Source organism: Tinamus guttatus, unplaced genomic scaffold (genome assembly GCF_059628265.1).
Source record: "Tinamus guttatus ecotype Peru unplaced genomic scaffold, ASM5962826v1 Tinamus_guttatus_pri_ptg000033l, whole genome shotgun sequence".
NCBI lineage: Eukaryota > Metazoa > Chordata > Aves > Tinamiformes > Tinamidae > Tinamus > Tinamus guttatus.
Window position 1 is genome coordinate 2,474,016 of NW_028288567.1, and position 13,642 is coordinate 2,487,657.

The window sequence follows — 13,642 nt, forward strand, 5'->3', positions numbered from 1 at the left end:
CCAAGGGAAGTATTTCGGTATTCCCAATCCCTGCCACCCAGGAAGGTTTGCCTTCTGCATCTCTCAGGCTTATGCTTTGCTTTTCATCAACCTTGACTGAATATGAAGCCATTTGGTAACACTTCCGTAGTTATTTTTTCCCCAGTAAATTGGCTTTTAAGAGAATACCCCTGGGCAACTCCTCCTTTCTCCTCCCCGCCGTGCAGCCCGCCGGAAGACCCGGCAGGGACACGGGCCGCATCCACGGGGGCTCGGGCATCGTTACGGGCCGGGCAAGGGCGGCCACGCCCGGGCTCAGCTCCCGCGGCGGCGGGCGGCGGGCGGCGCCCGGCCAGCCCCTCCCTCCCGTGCCCTCCCAACGGCCGCCGCAGCCCGGGGCCAATGGGGAGCCGCCTCCGCTCGCACGCGCAGCGCCGCCGGCCAATGGAGTTTGAATGTTTCCGAACAGACCAATGGCAGAGGCGGCTGGCGCGGCGAAGCGCGCTCATTGGTCGGGCGGCGAGACGCGCGTGGCGTGCGGCGGCCAATGGGCGCGCGCGCCGCTGTTTGTGTGCGAGGCAACGGGCGCGCGGCAACGGACGCGCGGCGGCTGCTGCTCGTAAGCGGCGCTGGGCGGCGGTGAGTGCAGAGCGGGCGGCTCCTCCGCAGCCGCCGCCGCTCGTTACCGGCTGGAGGTGCCTGCGGCCCCGCGTGCGGGGCTCGTGCCGGGGCAGTGACCGTTCCGTGGCGAGGTTTGTGCCGCGCTGCAGCGCACCGGGCGTGGGGGACTCCGCCTTCCGCGACTGAGCTTTTTTGTAATCAACTATTCCTATTTTGTCGTTTCAAGAAGGATAATCCGCCACTGCTTCTTCGCGGCGTGGGGCCGCTGCAAAGGGTCGATCTCGCAGGCGTGTGTAGCTCGTGTTTAAAAACCTAAACGCCTTTTTTTTTTTCTTTTTTTTTTTCTGTCTCTGCCAGAATACTGCTGAGAAGTGCTCTGTCTGACTCGACAGTGTCATTTGCAAAAGCTTTTGTAAAGAAAACTTTAACTTCTGTAAGGCAGCAAGGCTTCAAGGTAGGCATCATACAAACAAGATGACTGTGTAGCCTTACAGTGTAATGGTGTTAACGAATTTCTCCAGTATGAGCATCAAAATAGAAGAGATTCTATTCTAGGAGATTGAGGAAGAAGAATGTCAAAATAGGACCTTATATAAAAAGTTAGTACTTGGATCAAGACCCTTCCAATTCAAGGTTGAGATATTCTATTCTAGTTGCTATTAAGCTTTAAAGGCAATATATTTAGAAGGGAAGCTTATTCCATGTCTTAAGAGTCTTATTTTCAGATTTCTATTTGTCTTTGTATTTCAGGCTTAATGCTACCTGTTTTGTATTAAAGAATAAAACAGTCACTATGAGCTGGGCTGTGGAAGAGTGGAAGGAAGGCCTCTCTACTAGAGTCCTTCAGAAGATTCAAGAGCTTGAAAGTCAAGTAGACAAGCTTAAAAAGGAGCGACAACAAAGACAATTCCAGTTAGAGTCTTTAGAGGCAGCTTTGCAAAAGCAGAAACAGAAGGTATTGTATGTAGTGCCGTGGCCTGTTTGAATGCCATTACCTAAATCAAAATACTATTGCAAAACATTTGCTGTTGTTTGTTTGTTTTGCTTCCCTTCACTGACTGTCCTGATAAGCGGTTAGTATTTCTATTACATGTCATAATTTTTCACACCCAAGGACACTTAAACAATTTTATGTGCATCTGAGATGTTCAGTGCTATTAGGCTTTTAAAATGCAGGGTAGAAAAGAATAATAACTAAACTTTCTCTGTGTTATTTTTAAAAAGTAACTCATAGAGTCCAAGAGGACTAAAGACATTTCCAAAATCGTCTATGTTTCATCTAGGTTGAAAATGAAAAAAACGAAGGTGCAACACTAAAACGAGAGAATCAGAGCTTGATGGAATTGTGTGATAGTCTTGAGAAAGCAAAGCAGAAAATTTCACACGATCTTCAAGTAAAAGAATCTCAAGTCAACTTTCAGTCAGGGCAGTTGAATTCAAGCAAGAAACAAATTGAAAGACTAGAACAAGAACTTAAAAGGTGAGAAGTTGTACCTGTATGTTTCTAACTCACAGTTTTTTCTCATATTTTGCTCGTCTTATATTTTTGTTTTTAGTTTTTCTTCTTTCTGCATTTCTCACAATTTCTGTGGCAAGTACCAAAACCCTGTCCTCCTTTTAGATACATATATGCATACGTGGTCTTACACATAAAACCCATGTAATAGTAAACATGGTAGCTCCTGATAGCTCCTGTTTGATTTGGGGAAATTTTACAGTGTTATTTGAAAGGGGATCCAGTTATTCCTACCAAAAATTGAGATATTTTGCCATAATTGAAAAATAGACCTTTAAGTCAGAACTTTTATTCATTTGCCTTAGTAGGGTCTGGTTTTAAGTAGAGTGAGAATTTCTGCCAGTAAAACTTCTAGTTTTAACAAAATTTTCTTTTAGTGTATCTTTCTCTCTTACAGTATCACATAAGGTGCCATCCGTGTATACTTTACTATCAACAAGACATAGAATGTGCCTTTGTGTATTGCAAGATGTAGCGAAGGCACTAATGCCCTTTCAGGAATGACTTGACATTATTGCTGAGTCAGCCTTTTGGTCGACTCCATGGTTGTTACAGTTGAGGAATATGCGTCTGACACTGCTGCTTGATCCAGGAGTTAGTATAAGATGTAAATAAAATACATTCTTACTGTATCAATGAATGATAAATACAGGTAGGATCACATTGATCAAGTCAAAACTGAAATTACCAGAGCACCTTAGTGCCAAGAGACTAAATAGTTTAGGCACCAATACATCCACTTTGGTGTTTCTTGCAATGTATCACCATCCTCATTATAGAAATTCTGCCTCCTCTTGAAAGGAAAGAAAACCCAGAAGGGAAAAAAAAATCCTTTTCTCTGTTAGTGCAAGTTGATGTTAGGAGTGATGAAGCACTTCTGACCTGTATGGTGGTGCTGTTTGCACATTAGTTCCCTGGATGTTGCCTGAAAGGGTCAATGAGACAAGACATCAGGGCAAGGTCTGCTTCATCTTGGAAGATGATTTGGCTGTGTGACTGCTTCCCTTAGCAGCCTTAGCCTCCAAGAAGATTTGCTTGGCTATCATTTTGAGATTCAGCTGATGCCCAAGTCATCACAGACTGACTATCTTAAACAGGTGTGGCTCTCTTTTTATATGCGACCTTTTTAGTTGCTGTACTAGATCTTTATTTTCTTTTAGAGAGACCATGCAGGATAACAGTTTCTTTGCTCTTTTCCCTCAGAACTGACTGGGCTACCGCCTTTTAATAGCATCATTCCTGAATATGGAAGTCTTTGACACATTCCTTTCTGCCTGCCATGATTTCCCTATCTTCCTTTGGGGGGAGAAAAAATACTCTCTTGATTAAAGATGACCTCAGAAGAATACATCTTTGGGAGCCTTATTGATGTGCAAAGTACTTAGAATCAAAAGAAAAGTGCACAGAGAATTCAATCTTTAAGATCAAGGTTGCCAAAGCAATGTGGCAACTGGAAGAAGGAGGTGTGAACATTTATTAGAATGGGAGATGAAGAGGCCAAGAGAAATAGTCCTGTGACTGAATTTACTGTATCCAGTTGCTTTAGATAAAGAAGTGATGGGGTAACATAAAAAAATTAAACTTTCCTGACAGGTCTTCCTGCTCCTTGAATAATGACATAGAGATACTGATAAGAATAGGATGCTTCTGCTCCCCTCTACTTCAGCTGCTCTTGATGAAATTTTCTAGTGGACAAAAGTTGAAGAGGAAGTAAAATATTTTGATTTCTATAAAACATTACTTTGTATGTGATGTGTGGTCTATGCAACTGTTCTCATATTCTTTTGGTTGCTGTTTCTTGATGTATGATATATTTAAATTCACCTTTAAAGGTGAGGTGTCATTCTGTGCCCTGGTGTTACAACACTAATAACAGTCTGTGTGCTCTTCATAGATGTAGAATGAAATTCATACAATAAAATAACTTCCACATTGGAGACATCTATCAGAGGATTTGCCTTAAAATGCTACTGAAACCAAGTTTCAATAAAGTTCTTTCCTGCCCTTGCAATTAACTCTTATGCTAGTAATTCGAGAGGTATGTCCTAGGTATCTTTTTGTTTGTTTGTGTTTTTTTGGCTGGTTGTTTTTCGTTGTTGTAGTTTGGTTGGTTTGTTTTAAATGTATCCACCTTCCTTACACTGTGGGAGCTATACCTTGTATACATAGTAAGGGAAGCAAATAAAGAGGGGAGCTCTCTTGTGTGCGCTGTCTTGTAGTCTTCCTTCCCCTCTTCCCTTCCATTCATTCTCACTATGATGACAGTTGGGTTTCTGAGAATCGTGATAAGAGCAGGTATTTGGCTGTGTTGAAAAGATTCTTAACATCAACACATAAGCTTAAGATATTTAGAAACACCAACTTTGTGCAAGAAATTGATGAGATCCATTAATGAAGTATCCGTGTAATAATATGGATATGACTCAACAGAGTTCAAATAATGACCTTTCCTATTTCTACTCTAAAGGCTGGGTCAAAGAGACTATGGCTACATGTTTATCAATCCTAAAGCTGTGCGGGAAGTCTGGTTTACTGAATTTTCTTCTTTTCTTTGTATAACCTTGCATAGTTTCCCATACCAAAGATTGTCAGAAGCAAGTTGCACATAACAACTGACAATCACTTTGCTTTTACATTTTGCTCCATTTTGGTTTTACAATGAAAACTAATTATCTACCATTTTATAGCAATTAGCAATTCAGTGTAAGAGATGTTTTCATGGGTTTTGATCTGTAAAAGGGAGAAAGGGATGGAAAATTGTGCAGTCGCTGACAGTGGGCTTCAGTCTGATAGCCCTGGCAGCAGGTGCTCGTTTGGCAGGAACAAAAGCAACCCTGCCATCGACCACAGTTAATGTCTAATCTTCAGACAACTTATGTGGCTTCCTTGGATTAACATGCAACTCCATGGAATAGCTCTTCTAGCCATATAGCAGTGTGGACTGCGGTGGTTTTGGTAGTAGTGTCGTAAATGGTATATGAGAAAAATCTGCTGGCTAGATGGTGTGCTCTTCTATTTCCATGGAAGACCGACCCCTGTTTTTCACAAGGCGCAGTATCAGCTCTAATAACATGTGGTAAGGTTTCTACAAAAGGCACTTTTTGAAAAAGTAGCTTTTAGCACTTTGTACACTAAATTCAGTGTATTTAATTGGAGTATGAATTCATACGGTAAGATCTCATACTGTTCTAAGTGTTCTTCTACAAGATTATTTAGTTTTGAGTCCTATGGAACTGATTAAATACATTAATATTATCAATTTATCTTTATTCATTTTTCAGTATTATAATAACTAAAAATTAACTGTGGAAATGTTTTGATGTCCTGCAGGTTAGAAGGTCTAATTCATAATTAATCCTTAAATCTTGTTCTTAGAATTTTTGTAGTGGTGTGGTTCAGGTTCTTAACACAGATAATTAACTCTTAGTTTCCATAACTAATTCCTGACATTACTTCTTTCCTATAACAGGTACAAAAGTGAGCTTGAGAAAAGTCAGCAAACACTGATTGCAGGAGACTTATCATTCAGTGGTACCCCACAGAAGAGTTTTACTGCTCCTTTTACACCAATTCAAAGTCATAAAGGTAAATTCATTTTTCTTCACCTAGCACAGAGTTAACTGAAATGTCAGTTTTCTTGAAAGATGGTAGGGGAATTTTGTACATTACTCTTTCTCTGTTGCCTAATTTCTATGTATTTTATTATCAGTGCCTGGTTCAAAACACCGTGTGTCCAGAGTTTAAAAATTATTAGCAAAATTTTAACATTTATGACAAGCATTTCATCTTTTCCACACTACATTAATGGACACGGAGTAATAATAGGAATATTAATCAACAGATAATAACAACTTTTTAAAATAAAATGCCTGTTGCAAGTGTCAGTTTCTGTTTTCACACAAGGAAAAGTAAATATCCTGCTGTTTTCACATACAAGTGCTTTAGTTCAGTAGATAGTTTGTGTTCTTTTTCTAAGAGATTGTTTTTGGATTAGACTATCATTCTGCATACTAGTCTACAAAATTGCAGCAAAGCCTGTCTAGCTACTTTGTAGCATCTCTTCTGTATATGGATATTAAACAGATTTGCAATGTTTGAATGAACTAGCAAAGGGAAAGAAAAATTCTGTAACTGAAGAACTATTCTGTAACTTCCTTATACTGTCTGCACTGAAGAACTTTCATAAGGTTCGATATTGAGCAAGCTGTTATTTCCTTGATGTGATTAAATATTCTATATGTTTTGCTATCTAAACTTACTCTAATGGGAAATCCAAGGAATTTTATTGCACTCCTTTTTATTTCAATGTGAATATGTCAAGAATTCAGAATTTCTAAGTGTGCTACTCTTGCAATAATTATTTGATGAAAATAACTATATCAAATAGTATTGTTGCTGAATTTTTTTCATTAAAAGGTAGATTAACTGACTTCAGATGGTACAAAACATTCTACCTTTCGAATTATTTAGGGTTGTTTTATTATACACAAAGAAAAGGAAATTGTTTCAAGAACAAGTAGTCAAAGTCCTTTTTAGAGTACGTTCCTCTTAAAATTACATCAGAATCCTAAATGAGTTCTTGTCGAGTTTCTATTGCATTTGAAAAGAACTCAAACAAAGTCTCAGTCTTTTTTTTTTTTTTTGAAGATTCTTAGACATATTTATATTTAATGCTAAATAGCTACTAGTGAGAAAATATTTTATATACATGTGAATGTATGCATATTATATGTATGTATATTGCTTATTTTTAAAATATACAAACTCTGGATTTAGTTTCTTGATATTAGACTGAAAATACAACTGTTAAAATTAAGTTTCAGATTTCTCATCCGTTTACTTGAGTCCCTAAATTACTGATAATTCATTTACTTGTCTTTTCCTTCTTCATTTTTATCCCTTCTATCTTTATGTGAGGAAGAATAGTCTAGAAAAGTTTACCTACGTACTAAGCTAGTTTATTATAAAATGTGTGTGTTCTTTTGTTTTGTTTTTTGTTTGTTTGTTTTGTAGATGCTAAGTTTGAAGAATTAGAAGAAAAATACAATAAAGAGGTAGAAGAAAGAAAAAAGCTAGAAGCAGAACTGAGAATCATCCAGCAGGTTAGAATTTTTTTTCTTTTTTAAATGGTGTGCGAGATGGCCAAAAAAGGGAACATTGACCAAATTTGGAAAAGGGAGAAGGATGTTCAGAATTTACCATGCAAATTTCTAGAGATACTTAGTAAAATATATGTTACGTTACTTAAATTATAATTAAAAGAGAATTAATCAGTGTATGCTACTGTTCAATAATAATCATAGAGAATCCAAAAAAAGACAGCCTAATTGAATAGCAAAGTAAAGAAAGACATTAAGAATGAAAACCCATCTTCCAAAAGCTGGAAATCTTGTCCAAGGAAGGACAGTAGAGCAGAATGTCAGTCTTGAGAAACTAAATGTAAAAGGATGATAAAATATAATTGAAAAGATGACAAATAAACTTCCCAATCAAATAAAAACCAGTACACTTTTCAAATGCATCAGGAGTAGGAACATTATTAGAGAACCTCAGAGACCAGTAGATGACTAAACTGTGAAAAGAGCCCACAAGAAACTAAGGCTGTAGAAGAAAAGATTAAATCAATTTTTTACTTGGTATTTACCATTCAAAAGCCTTAACAATTTTCTATAAAAGAACCTTTCTTTATGGGGGCTGAATCTCTGGCACAGCCTCAAATTTGAAAAGTCAGAAGTATTAAAATAGCTTCATAAAATGAGTTATAATAAATCACTAGATATAGATAATATTTATCCAGAAATTTTTAAGGTACTTCAATGTGGCATTGCTGAATCACTATGATGTGTAACTTATTTCAGTCTCCTCTTGGCACTAGGTGGCAAGTGTTACACCAGTTTTTAGAAAGGCTTAAAGTGCTGTTTGCTGGAACTGTGGTTTAGTAAGACTCTTTTTCTATTGGGCAAATAGGTAGAAACCAAAATAAATACATTTGCTGATACATGTATAGATATGGTATACTGAGGAAAAAAAGAACCAGCAATTGTTATTCCTAAGTAGGCACCATGCCCCACATTTCAGACTTCTTGTTTTTAGGGAGTCAGAGAACATATGACTAAGTGTGATTCAGACAATATAATGTCAGTGGGTTTCCAAAAAGCTCATAGAAACCTAAACTCTTTTGATAGGGAGAGTTCTTCTCGGTAACTGAAAAGTAAAGATTATGGATAGAAATAAATATTCAGATTTTAAAGTTAGGAACTTAATCACTGCAGTCGTGTAAGGATCTGTGCTGTTCAATGACCTGAAAGACATGGTTGTACACTGTGCAGGATTGCACAATATTGAACAATTGCAATAGGACAGTAAGATGGTAAATAAAATTTAGTGTCAAAAAGTGTGAAGTAAAAAAACTGGAAAATTGGAGCCTGGATGTGTTTAGTATGCGTTGCTGGGATTATAATTTGCTGGAACTATTCCAGAAAGCAATTCTGGAATTATTGTGTCTATTTCTCTGAAAATCTCAGTTTCATGTTCAGCAATGGTCAAGAAGAAATTTTTAGGACAAGAATTAAGAACTAGTGTTATTTTAGAAATAATATTTTCCCCTGCCTATAAAATGCAATAGGGCACTCATTTTTTTGAATGCACAGCCATTCCTACATGACAGCAAATTGTCACCTTAGGCTGAGAAGACAGGCTCAGTACTACCTGGTCTAGGGCTTTAGAGTTTTTTTGGTTTGTCTTTTGTTTTTTTCCTAAGTTTAAATGATTTTGATGATAGGCCTTTGGATGTCAAGTATAAGAATAAAAAGGAACCTTCAGGACTTAAGGCTTTGTGTGTCTCTTGCAGTTTGCATGTGTCAGGAATGGCCTTAGACATGGCCTTTTAAAACTGTAGAAGGAGGATAGCGGGAGTAAGTGATAGGAGTAGTTTCAAAACAGACAAAAATCTGAGTAAAAAGAAACAGATGAAGGCTCTTGTCTTTGAGATTCTGACCATTGCGGATAAACTTAGCTTCACTAATTCTTGGATGCCTAGGTTTAGATTAATGTTAGTTAATTTACGGAACACAAAAAGCGATGGTATGAATCAGTAAATTTCACTGATGAATGATGTGTATTGCCATAAAAAAGTGAATTGGGCACATGACATATTTTCAACTTATTAATAGATTATTTTGTTATTTGTCAGACACAGAGCTGTGGAAAGATAGACACTCTCTTTTTTTTTTTTTTTTTTTTCTTGGTCACAGAAAATTAATCAGTCTTATCCTCAAAGCAATTTGAGTCACAGGGAGATCGCTCGGCATCAGGCTTCCTCATCTGTGTTTTCATGGCAACAAGAAAAGACACCATCTAGAAATCTAGAAACCCCTGTAAGGAAAAGTTCTGCAACATCCTGTTTTCCATGGGAAAAAGAAACAAATTCTAATATGTTATCAGAGACGAAAGAGCTCAACAACAGTTTTGCTGAGAATTGTAACAATTCTTCACTCATCAACCAGCTAAGAGCACAGAATCAAGGTATCTTAAATATTTCCTTAAAACTCTAGGGCAATCTCCTAAATAATTTAATGGAAACTTGTGTCTGGACAGAAAAGAGGTGTCAAAATAGGTGCCTTAGTGAGGAAAAGAGAAAGTATTCTGTTTCCTTTGGCAGCGAGCCCAGCTGGCTGCTGGTGTGTGTATTATCAGTGACCAGCCAGTACTTGGAGACTCTACTATCGTTTGAAATGTATGAAAGGTAGAAAGGGGGAGGTCACATTTTTAGGGTGGGATAACTGGTCATCATATAAATAAATTTTAGGGAAACAGGCTTCATTAATTCCATTGTTCATAGAACTGTTCCCTCAAAAATGCATTAAAAATCTTCAAGATTTCATTACATCTCACTGTTAAATTTTACTATATTTTTTTCTTAATTTTGTATGACTCTTGAGGTTTATAGCTGAGAAATATATGTTAAATATTACTTGATCGAAGCTCACTTCAGTCTCACTGATGCTGCAGTAAGGATGATGTATTAAAATAAAGCGATTAAGTGAAATATCTTATTTCATGCACATTAACATCCAGAAATATTTTTACCCTAAATTGGATAATCAAATGAGGAAAAAATGGCTCATCAATGCAAATTAAACCTTGCATTGGACGAGCTTTTTCACCAATTGTTTCTTGTAGGATTGTTTTACTAGTTCCTGTACACCCTACATGTAAGATTTAAGCCTAAGCCAAATTTTCAAATTAGAAGACTGACTTACACCTTTGTAGTTTGTACATAGCCACATAAATTCAGCACCAGTGAATTTTTTTATATATATAAAAACGATTATCAGATAATATCAATTCTTGATAACACTCCTGCAGAATGGCTACTGCTTTCCTCTGTAAAATTTTGTTGCGAGTTTGGAAAGCAAATTGTTACTGGGGTATATCATGACAACATCCCTTGGTTCTGTTTTGTCTTTATACCGCTTTAGGGGCAGGAAAGAGGTTAAAGTAAAATACTGTGGAAACACCACATAGCCAATAGCTGCAAAGCCTCCTCCAAGCAGAGGCTCACTTTTGCTCCAAGTATATGTTTGTAGATGCCTTTAGTACTTTAAGTCAGTCATTATATACATTTTTTAATGTTTTTGCATATTTTCATAAAACCCCATTTTTTTATAAATTCCCAGGAACAAATTGTCTTTGCAGCATTTGTGTTAGAATACAGCAAAACTTAATTCAGAGATACCACAAAGTGAATCTGACTGATTTAGAGTCAACTATATTTCAGTCTTGATAATTTCAGCCCTTGAGATAGTAATAGTGGGAGAGGAGAAAATTAAAAATGTTGGTTTGTTCTTGATGAACAATTTACAATGTATCTGCATTTGTCAGAGGCTTGTATTCTTATCTAACATACTAAATATATTAAAATGAAGTTTCAGCACCTGGAAGAAATACCTTGCAAGAAATACCTTTCAATATCTGAAATTACTTTGATCTTAACTGTTTTTAATATTCAGAGCTAAATTCCAAAGTTAAAGACCTAGAACAACACCTGCAAGTTCTCGAAAAAGAGAAGAAAACCCATATGAATAAACATCAAGAGATTCAGCTCCAGCTGGATAGAATGAGGTTGGAATTAATAGAGAAGGATAACATTCTGAACAAAAACAAAGATGAAACCACTAGACTGACAACACGACTTGACCAAGCTACTGCACAGGTAAAATATTGCATTAGGCATCTTCTGGCTTTTGTTACAATTCATTCCTAATACAATGTGCATCATTTTCAGCCATTGTAATAAAAAACAAGGTACTTGGATAAGTTTATTGAGCATTTCCTAAGGACTGAGGTTTGATAAGCGTATAGTACTTGGATACTACTTGCATAAATGAAGATACTTCTAAGCAGTTGCCCATTTTCTGGAAGGTTCTTACTACCTCTGAGTAAGTATTTTTCACCTTCCAGGTCTGGCCCTCAGGCAAGATTTACTAGAATTCTAAAAAATATTTTCTGATAAAGTTGCATAGAGCAACAATGACATCTGGTGGCAAATTCTGACCTTAGATAGATTCTGCTGTGTAACCTGTGCTGAAAATTAGTATCTGTTTCCTAAACTGCAGTATTACATGGAGATAGCCTTTGGATATTAAATTGCTTCTGTAAAAATAAAACAAAAATCTAATTGAAAATGCTATTAAAGATGAAGAATTTGTGTAGTTTAATGGGGTTTCATGACCTAGTTCCAAGTAGTTTGCATACATAGATAAACTGTCTAATAAGGAATAAAAGGCAAAAGGGTGTGGGTGTGTGTACATATATATACACATGCGTGTGAAATGAATCAGATTTTTGCCTGCAAGTATGCAATTAGAAAGAGATTGACAGTGTTCATAATCACTGTGTTGAAATGTGTGACATTACTATTAATATTTTTTTCCTAATTAGTCCAATTGCAATACCTTTCCAAAGTCCTCTTTTCACAGTATTTTACAACTTGCAAATTGAACACAGAACTAATGATCCCTTCATCATCTTCACATTACCATGTTGCTCTTTATTTACTTTTAGTTATCTACAAGAAAGGAAAAAACGTATTTCTGTGTATACCCTTTTCAAGGAGAAGCAAGTTTCTGTCTTTGACAGCAAGTTTCTACCTGCTCCCTACATGTATTGGAAAACTGCTATTTCCTAAAAGTTTGGTATTGGTCATTTAAAAATACCCTTTTGCACGGTGCTGGTTAATCAGCGTGCCTTTGGGGAGGGACAGGAACATTTGGCCTTGGCTGTGTCTGCTGCTTTAGAGAGGTGATGGCTGGGAGTAAGGTAAAATTGTGCTGTAAAGGCACTCGTATCATGGTGAGTTTGTTGGAAAGGCAGCTGACCCGGGTTACAAGCTCACTTGTTCTGAAAACGTCTGTTTCTTTTCGTTTATCTGATTTCTTGGCCTGATTCCACTTCTTAAATCCACTGAATATCATTTGCTTAATTTTACAGGGTTAATTGTCTACTGGTTTGAGAGCTGTATTGCTTTACTGGGGAGTCAAATGGGCTTCAAATCCAGGGCAAGGAAGGGGCAAGATTGTATAGTTAGGAATATAAATAGGGAAAGACAAGGACACGTAGGAGTGACTGTCTCCATTTAAATTAAAATGCAGTCTACCCTCAAGGTACAGCAGAGCATGATCTTGTCCCAGAAAGTTCCTTCGCTCCTAACATCTCAAAGATACCCCTTCCTATTTGATTTTTCCTTTGCCCTACCCCTCAATCCTTGTGTATTGAACTGCGTTGAGTTTCTGGACTTTATTTTTCTACCTAGCAGTCTAAATCTAATTTTGCAGCCTCCCTTCTGCACTTCTTCCTGTGTCAGTGGCATGATCAGGGACCCATGAGCACAGCATTTCCTCTGTGTTAAATATCACATTTGCAGATTCGCTACCCTTCCAAATGGAAATAATTTTCCACGTGATCTTGTAGGACCTCAAAAATCCTGTCATCTGCTACATACTCATCACTACTACCCACTTCTTACTTTCTTATTACCTAGGCATATATTTCATTATTCCATTAAGCTCACAAGCTTCTTGGCCTTTGTTGCCAAGAAAAAAATATAGTCTTGTTCACCCTTGACCAGTTTTTCTCACTCTCTGGAAAATATAATTTTTATTTCTTATGTATTTTGTAGCTTTATAGGGAATACTTTGCATTTGGTGATTGATTTTTTTGGAACAAAATTACATTTTTATTTTCCTGTAATTAATTGGACATGGCTTCACTCTCCTAGTTAGCCTAATGCTAATTTAATAAAATGAATTAGATAACACACTGATGTCCTTTCAACATAGAGGTTAAACCAGAACCAAGGCTACTTATATTTTTAATTAAAAATTAAATAAAAAATATTCCCCTATACTCCCATGTTGTTGTTCAAGAAGACTAAGATAGCTTTTTTCTTTTTTTTCCCTTCTTATCAGAAACAGTGAGTTGAATCTCTGTGAAATTCCATGTAATATGCAGTTACAGTCCAAGTCT

The 13,642-nt window shown here is 37.0% G+C and overlaps 1 protein-coding gene across 1 annotated transcript in view; it reads left to right on the forward strand.

Annotated features, from left to right (window-relative positions):
• Positions 1-1,357: 1,357 nt before the first annotated feature.
• The window catches only part of CENPF (centromere protein F), a 35,766-nt gene continuing 23,481 nt past the window's right edge, over positions 1,358-13,642 (forward strand). Inside the window, exons 1-6 of the mRNA XM_088531917.1 lie at positions 1,358-1,555; positions 1,884-2,080; positions 5,586-5,701; positions 7,130-7,218; positions 9,370-9,640; positions 11,128-11,330. Coding sequence (XP_088388043.1) covers positions 1,394-1,555; positions 1,884-2,080; positions 5,586-5,701; positions 7,130-7,218; positions 9,370-9,640; positions 11,128-11,330 — 1,038 coding nt within the window. The 5' untranslated portion in view covers positions 1,358-1,393. The remainder of the gene's footprint in view (positions 1,556-1,883; positions 2,081-5,585; positions 5,702-7,129; positions 7,219-9,369; positions 9,641-11,127; positions 11,331-13,642) is intronic.